This window comes from Cebus imitator, unplaced genomic scaffold (genome assembly GCF_001604975.1).
Source record: "Cebus imitator isolate Cc_AM_T3 unplaced genomic scaffold, Cebus_imitator-1.0 Scaffold129, whole genome shotgun sequence".
In the NCBI taxonomy this organism is placed as follows: Eukaryota; Metazoa; Chordata; class Mammalia; order Primates; family Cebidae; genus Cebus; species Cebus imitator.
The window spans coordinates 5,569,457-5,577,578 of NW_016107444.1; the positions used below are offsets into that span (position 1 = coordinate 5,569,457).

Genomic DNA, 8,122 nt, shown 5'->3' on the forward strand with positions numbered 1-8,122 from the left:
AAAAAAAAATTGCCTGAACCCAGGAGGCGGAGGTTGCAGTGAGCCGAGTTCTCGCCATTGCACTCCAGCCTGGGTAACAAGAGTGAAACTCCGTCCCCCCCCCAAAAAAAAAGGCAACAACAACAACACAAAACCCTTCACTTCATTCCTCAAACATGTATGTCACAGTTCCCACCATTTCAGAGCCATAAACATAAAGTCCAGAGATGAAATACTTAAAAACAATACCCAGGACAGATCTTTGTGTGTCTATATACATACCATATGTAGCATTATGTTATATAGTATTACCTAAGTTACATGAAATTTTGCATAAGATTTGTAAGCAAGTCACTTAAACTTTATGAAAAAAAGATGGGCCTGGCATGGTGGCTCATGCCCATAGTCCCAGGCAAGCTTTCAGAGGCAGGAGGATTGTTGTCTGGGCCATCTGATGTTACTGTCATTCCTCACTTGCCTAAACAGGAATAGGGCTGAGTGGAACTAAGCAAGACCTGCATCCCATCAAAAAGCTCCTGATGGTTTTTTATCTGCCCACTCTGTTTCTCCCAAGATCTCCCTCCTAAATGAAGTGGCCGCTGTTCACTTCATGGAAAACGAATCTTGTTACCACATCCACCACGGATGGCTAGAGAGCAGAGAGCGCAGGAGCATTACCGCCGAGCATTCCACTCCATCAGATCAGCAGGGGCATTAGATTCGCACAGGAGACCCTCTTGTGCACGCACTTCGCAGAGCTCTTGGTTACCTGCTCCTAATAAGAATCTAATGCCTGCAGATGTGAAGTAAAACACTTTCCTACCAAAACCATCCCCACCCCCGTGGAAGACAATTTGTGTCTTCCACGAAACCGGTTCCTGGTGCCAAAAAGGCTAGGGACCGCTGGTCTAGAAGACTACAACCAGCTCTGTTGTAGCGGTCACCAGGAGTAACCGTGTGGCCAGGGTGTGTCCAGCTTCCTCGCATCTTGAAGCAAACCACTTTAGCAGTATGTGCGAGGGTTGTTAAGGGTGGGAGTTCTCTCTCTCTCTTTTTTTTTTTTTTGAGATGGGGTTTCACCATGTTGGTCAGGCTGGTCTTGAACTCCCTACCTCAGGTGATCCGCCCACCTTGGCCTCCGAAGTGCTTGGATTACAGACGTGAGCCACCGCGCCCAGCCAAGGGTTGGAGTTCTAAAGCCAGACTGCCGGTATCCAGAGGCTGGCTTTGCTACGGGACCTTGGACAAGTTACTTAACCTGTTTCCTCATCTGTAAAATGGAGAAAACGCCTGTGCTTTTTAGGGTTGTCAACCTGCCCCAGATAGTCTAGGCTATGTGGGAAAACGCGAATTTCTCCTGCAGGTTTGGCCTGGCAGGAGACTTGCTCCAGACGCAGGCCCAGAGGCACCAGAGTGAGGTCGAGAGGGCAGCGGATCTGAAGCCATGTATCCGGGATCCAGACATGCTGAGTGACGCCGAGCAAGCTGCTCCTGCAGATAAATTCAGCATTAACGGCCTGATACTGGAGGTGCTGAGGCCGGGTACATCAGTCTACCGATGCACGTTTAGCTCTCCAGACTGCGCAAAAAGGGTGCGCACACCGCCCCGGCGTTCTGGGGGCGGGGCCCGGGGAAGGCGCAGAGTATCGCTCTTGCGCGTCCAATTACAAATGACGTCCCTTCTGTTCCCCGCCCTGTAGGCGGGAGCACCCAATCAATGTCGAGAGCATAGCCCCCCCCCCCCCTCCCACCAATCATGGGTCCCCGCGCCGGACGTATGTGTCTGAAGTGCTGATTGGCTCCGGTGGAAAAGCTTGGCGGTCGGTGGTTCCGGAGCCTCCTCGGGATGTCGGTGGCCTTCGTACCCGACTGGCTGAGGGGCAAGGCGGAAGTCAATCAAGAGACGATCCAGCGGGTGAGCATCCGCGCGGGCGTCGGGAAGGAGCTGGGAGCCCGAGGGGCTGTGGCGTGCGAGAAGCATCCCGTAGTGAGCGGCCCCAGCCGAGACCCGCAGTCTGTGAAGGGTGCCGACCCACCGGGGTGCGCAGTGAGATGGGCAGGGCAGCCCGGCGTGGGGTCGGTCCCCCGCGGTCCTGACCTCTCACCGCCCTTCTTTCGCTGGCCTTGCAGCTCCTTGAGGAGAATGACCAGCTGATCCGCTGTATTGTGGAGTATCAGAACAAGGGCCGGGCGAACGAGTGCGTCCAGTAAGTGTCCCCGCCTCGGTGCCCCGACCCGCGGGGGAGGGGAAGCCTGTGTGGCGCGGCGCGGGCTCGAGTTAGGAGCCCGGGGTGACTGATCGCAGTGGAGCGCTCTTTCGCTTGACGAGAGGGAGGCTCAAGAGTTTGCCAACACAACGAGTACACCGTGGGGCCTGGAGTCACACGTGGCTCCTTCTTCAAAACGTGAGTTATTCTCACCGCCAAGCCTCGTTCGCTCAGAGCTATCACAGGGATGGGACTGGGGCACACGGAAAACTAGGCTCAGGAGATCACAGCCACGGCCGCTTTCTCATCTTAGATCCTGCCTCATCCTTTTTTTGTTAAGTGAAGGGGTCAGCCCATTTGCTAAGCTCCCTCACATTTCTAACTTGCTGTCAGTCTGTTAGTGACACACGCAAAGACAGACAAAGAATTTCCAAGTTAAGCCAAAGGTGTATTCTGCATAATAATTCAGTGCACTCCATAAGCAGATACCAACATGAGAGGAAATAGAGTCTGAGTTTCTTTTCCAAATCTATCTAGTCCAGGAATTATGCCCATTTCTTTCTTTCCTTTTTGGGGCAGAGTCTCCTTCTGTTGCCCAGGCTGGAATGATCTCCGCTGAAAGCAACCTCTGTCTGTCTCCCAGGTTCAAGCAATTCTCGTGCCTCAGCCTCCCGAGTAGCTGGGACTACAGGCGCCCACCACCATGCTCAGCTAATTTTTGTGTTTTTAGTAGAGATGGGGTTTCGCCGTGTTGGCCAGACTGATCTCAAACTCCTGACCTCAGGTGATCCCGCCTCGGCCTCCCAAAGTGCGGGGATTACAGGCGTGAGCCACCATGCCCAGCCTTATGCCCATTTCTTATAGAAAAATATATTATTTCATTGTTACTAAAGAAATGTTTCACAATCCCTACCCCCTAGAAAAATTACCTACAGCCCCTCACTGAATACCTCAATAGAACAGTAGAGATATCAATTTTGGGGTAAATCTTTACATCTGGCTCTTGCATTTGGTAATTTGATTTTTAAAAGTTTACAGTAAATACCTTCTCCTTTTTCTATATGAAAAATGGTTGCAAAACGTTTCATTTGGTACAGTCATTCCCAACCCAAGGGTAAAAAAGTTGTCAAAATCTCCTAGTGGGGTTTTTCACATTGCACAGACCATGCTTTCTGACCTCTTGTCTGATTTATTTTTCTGGGTGAAGAACTCTATGCCCTGTAAGCTTACATTGATCATGAAAATGTTTTGTCCCTTCTTGACGTTGTCAAGCAGACATTTTATACGTACAGTTGGCCCTCTGTATCCATGCGTTCCGCATTGCATTTCAAAAATACTGGGGAACACAAAACAATAAAAAATAGCAATACAACAATAAAACACAACATAGTATAACATTATTTATATGGCATTTAAATTGTGTTAGGTATTATAAGCAATCTAGAGATTATTTAAAGTATACGAGCCAGGTGTGGTGGCTCATGCCTGTAATCCCATGCCTTTGGGTGGCCGAGGCGGGCAGATCATCTGAGACCAGGAGTTCAAGAACAGCCTGGCCAACATGGCCAAACCCTGTCTCTACTAAAAATACAAAAATTAGCCAGGTGTGGTGGCACATGCCTGTAATCCCAGCTACTCAGGAGGCCAGCGCAGGAGAATTGCTTTAAACTTGGAGGCAGAGGTTGCAGTGAGCCAAGATGACACCACCACATTCAAGCCTGGGAGACAGAGCAAGAATCCCTCTCAATCAATCAATCAATATAAAAATGAAGTATATGATAAGGAAGATGTGTGTAAGTTATATACAAATACTATGCCATTTTACATAAGGGACTTAAGCCTGAGCATCCTTGGATTTCAGTATCTAAGGGGAGCAGGGAGGTGTCCTGGAGCCAATTCCCTGTGGATACCAAGGGATAACCATACTCCTGGTACCAGGTGCTGTTTCAGACACTGGGAAATCCGTAGTAAAACAGATGCCAGCTCTGCACTCATGGAGCTGACATTCTAGACTCTAGAATCTATAAGGAAATGTATCATTAGGCACATAATAATAGGCGCTTTGAATAAGGGTAAAGCAGAGTAAGTGGGGGGAGGAGTGCTATTTTATACATGATACGTCTCATAAGGGGATATCTGCGTAGAGACCTGAGGTAAGGGAGCCAGCTATGCAGTAGGAAGGCGGTGAGATAAGGCAGAGAAAGCATCAGAAGGAAAAGCTCCCTAGTAGGGCTGTGCTGGATATTTTCAAGTCACAGCAAGGAGGCCACTGTGACCAGTATTCAGTGAACAAAGGTATAGCCATAAGAGAGGAGATCAGAGGGGAACTGGAGGCCCCAGTCATGTAGGGCCTTCTTAGGACACAGGAGTGGCTCACCTTTACTCTGAATCAGACGGGAGCCTTTGGAAGGTTTTAAATAGAGATGTAACATGATCTTGATTTAAATTGTACAACGCTTTCTCAGGCTGTCGTGCGGAGAATAAAGTAGGTGTGCGAAGGTGGATCAGGGAGACTAGATGGCGACTGCAATAGTCCAAGCAAGAAATGATGGTGGCTTGGCTTAGAGAGGCAGCTGTCAAAGTGATCAGTGAAAAGGGGTGAGAATCTGACTAGATTTTCCTTAAATATGTTAGACCAGAAGGTGGATAACATGGAATCATCCGCTCAGTGGATGAGCCATTCCACTAGAGTGGGTAAATTATTTTCCAGTTTTTTGTTCATGGTCAAAAACAAGCTTCTGATTTTTGCCCATAGGTACCAGCATGTGTTACATAGAAATCTCATTTATTTGGCTACCATCGCAGATGCCAGCCCAACCAGTACTTCAAAAGCAATGGAATAGTCTTTCGAAAGCAATGGAATAATCTTCCAGTTGGCTGTCGTGAGGAGTAATTAAGTGTAATCCATCTCTTACAAAACAGAGACAGGATCTTTACCAACTTAACTGGTTAAAACATGAATGAAACCTCCGTGGCTCTTTCAAAAAATGTGAAAATGTGAAGAAAGCTACTAACTTAACTGTATTCTCAATGTAAATTTTTTTTTCTTTTCATGGTGAGCTTACCGTTCAATTTTTTTTTTTTAATAATTAAGCGAATCCCTCAATGAGTTGAGCCCAGGTGTCCTGTTTCCTGAGCTTGGAGCAAGTTTGGATAACAAAGATGCTTACTTTTTAGTTTCAACCTGAAGAGAAAACTGAGTAGGTATTGGGCAGGAATTGGTGAGACTCCTGACTTGAGACCTTGCTAAATGGACATGTAACTGTGTGCTCCTTCCTACCAGTCTGTAAATGTGGTCCCCCCACTGCTGCTTTCAGATTGTTTGAAATAAAGCTTACTTTTCTATAAAATACCGATACGGAGGTATAGAAGTTTTCATGTAATAAATATTCCATTTGGTTTTCCAGAAAAGCTATGAGGACTTAACTATAAAATACGTAACAACAGCACTGATCATTGCCAACAAAATGAATAGTGATTCCTAATTACTACCTAATGCCATCTGATAATAGGTGGTGTTTAATTTCCTCAGTTATCAGATTATGTCTTTTTGTTGATTTGTCTGAAACAGAATCCAGACAAGATTCACACATTGTATTTTGTGGATGTCCCTTTAAGTCACTTAAAGAAGCTGGTAAGTACTTGCTTTTGCATCACGTAAGGAGTGACCTGATATTTTGTCAAGTTCCCAACAGCCTTTCACTTAAATTATGATCCACCCAGCTTTGATCGGGTAATTCATTAGGGATGGCATAATGAGGATTTTCCCATTTATTGTTCTTTCTGACTTTATTGGCTGTTTTCTATTAAAAACTTACACTCTTGGAGATTTATCTGAACGATGAGGCAAAGAGATTCTTGTAAGTATATCCAACATTAGAAGCCCAGGTCCCTGCTCCTTTTTTTGGAGTCAAGGGTTACAGCTAGGGTAACTGTAAAATACATATAAATAGTGAAAAGATAACTCTTTTTGAATCCCAGCTCTATCCCTTAACCTCCGAAAGCTCTGTTTCCTCACCTGTAAAGTGAGGGTAATAAAAATAGCATTTGCCCCTGAGGTTGGGGGGCTGAGGTAATGTGGTTGAGAACTGGGCACATGTTTATCTGTGTTAGCGCTGATGTGTCATCTGAGGTGAGGGCTCTGGCTCTTTGTTTTTTGAGATGGAGTCTCTGTAGCCCAGACTGGAGTGCAGTGGTGCCATCTCGGCTCACTGCAACCTCCACCTCCCAAGTTCAAGTGATTCTCCTGCCTCAGCCTGCCCAGTAGCTGGGACTACAGGCACGTGCCAGCATGCCTGGCTAATTTTTGTATTTTTAGTAGAGACGGGGCTTCATCATGTTGGTCGGGCTGGTCTCGAACGCCTGACCTCGTGATCCACCCAGCTGGACCTCCCAAAGTGCTGGGATTACAGGCGTGAGCACTGAGCCCAGCCGGGAGCTTGTTTCTTTACTCCTCACCCAGTCTGCTACGCCACAGCTTTAGCCGGTTTGTCTTCTTCCTCCTCCACTGTTCGTGGGATTGATACCATGTTCTACACCAGCTGACACGAGTGGGCTGCTCATGGACCTGATCTGGTCAGCAGATGTATTGGGGCTGTGCAGTATTTTAAATGTGATTTAGTTGATAACTAAAATAAGAGGGGCTGGGCATGATGGCTCATGCCTGCAATCCCAACACTGTGGGAAGCTGAGGTGAGATGATCACTTGAACCCAGGAATTGAGATCAGCCTGGGCAACATAGGGAGACTCCACCTCTAGAAAAATAATAATTGTTTTGAAAAAAGAGGATTTCCTATTAAAGTCTGGATTTCTAGTAAGGCTGGACTTGCAGACCCGCAGGGTAGCATCAGCAGGAGTGGGACAGCAGCTGTCCCCTTTGTGGGGAAGCTTGACTTGTTTACCTAGAGCCGGGCACACATAGACACTTGGATGAGGCCATCAGACCACCTCTGGCTAGAACCTGAGCAGGGGTGATGTTTCAATTTGGGTTTTTTCTAAAGCAGAGCCTGAGACAAGGCCTTGGGGGCAGGTAGTTTATCTGGAAGATGATTTCAGGAAGCAGGAGTAAGGCAGTAGAGAGAGTAAGATAGGGAGGAAAAGCTACTAAAGGGAGTTACTGAGGTCACTCCAGTAAGCAATAGAGGCTCAGTTCTGTGGGAGAAGAACTGAGAAGCAGTGAGAACGTTCCAGAACTGTCTACCTGAGAGACACTGTTGGGAGTTGCCTCCAGGGGAGCTAGCTCCCCTGCACTAGCAAGCAGCGCCTGTAGCCGTGTGGGTCCCTAGATGGCAGAGAAGACAAGAAAGCGGAAAGGTGCCAAGGCAGACCCCCAGGTTGGCTGCCGCCCGCACAAGGTGATGTGTCCTTGTAGAAAGCATTCCTACTGGCTGCAGCACATATCGGAGGCAGGCAGGGCAGGACAGTGCGGTGCTCTGTGACAGCACCAGAGACTCCTCTGCTGGGGAGTGTGGGCCCTGAGCAAGCCAGTGGGGCCCGGCAGCTAGCAGCTTCCTGTGTGGGAGGGGCAGCAGCCTTGAAGACAAAGCCCAACTCTGCTCCAGTGGAACGGGGGACTGTGACCTGCTGTGTTCCTCCATTTGCCTTTTGTAATGATGTTTGAGTCTGCAGACAGAGGACTGAATCAGGGCAAATCAGAAGCCTCTGAGGACAGCAGAGCGGCTTGAGCCACAGCCTGCCCTTCACTCCAGAAGGCCCCTCCCTGGGGACACCTTGGCAAAGCTGGTGCGGGCCAGCTAGCCACCTGCATTCCAGCCCATCTCCAGCTGTTTGCTTCAGAGACAGCCAGAAGCACAAGCATTTGCCATCTCTCTTGAAGGACCCAGGAATCAATAGCATTGTGAAAGTTGATTTAAAAACAAAACAAACAAACAGGCAGTGGCTCACGCCTGTAATCCCAGCACTTTGGGAGGCCAAG

At 48.1% G+C, this 8,122-nt stretch overlaps 1 protein-coding gene across 1 annotated transcript; it reads left to right on the forward strand.

Annotated features, from left to right (window-relative positions):
* Positions 1 to 1,753: 1,753 nt before the first annotated feature.
* On the forward strand, positions 1,754 to 5,539 carry SS18L2 (SS18 like 2). Its single transcript, XM_017540983.2, has 3 exons — positions 1,754 to 1,894; positions 2,110 to 2,186; positions 4,942 to 5,539. The coding sequence occupies exons 1-3, from the start codon at positions 1,826 to 1,828 to the stop codon at positions 5,027 to 5,029; spliced, it is 234 nt and encodes a 77-aa protein (XP_017396472.1). The 5' UTR covers positions 1,754 to 1,825; the 3' UTR covers positions 5,030 to 5,539.
* Positions 5,540 to 8,122: the final 2,583 nt, after the last annotated feature.

Coding starts and splice junctions, on each gene's coding strand:
- SS18L2 (XM_017540983.2), top strand. CDS start 1,826: ATGTCGGTGGCCTTCGTACCCGACTGGCTGAGGGGCAAGGCGGAAGTC. Junction 1,895..2,109: donor ATCAAGAGACGATCCAGCGG/GTGAGCATCCGC, acceptor CTGGCCTTGCAG/CTCCTTGAGGAGAATGACCA. Junction 2,187..4,941: donor CGGGCGAACGAGTGCGTCCA/GTAAGTGTCCCC, acceptor TTTTGCCCATAG/GTACCAGCATGTGTTACATA.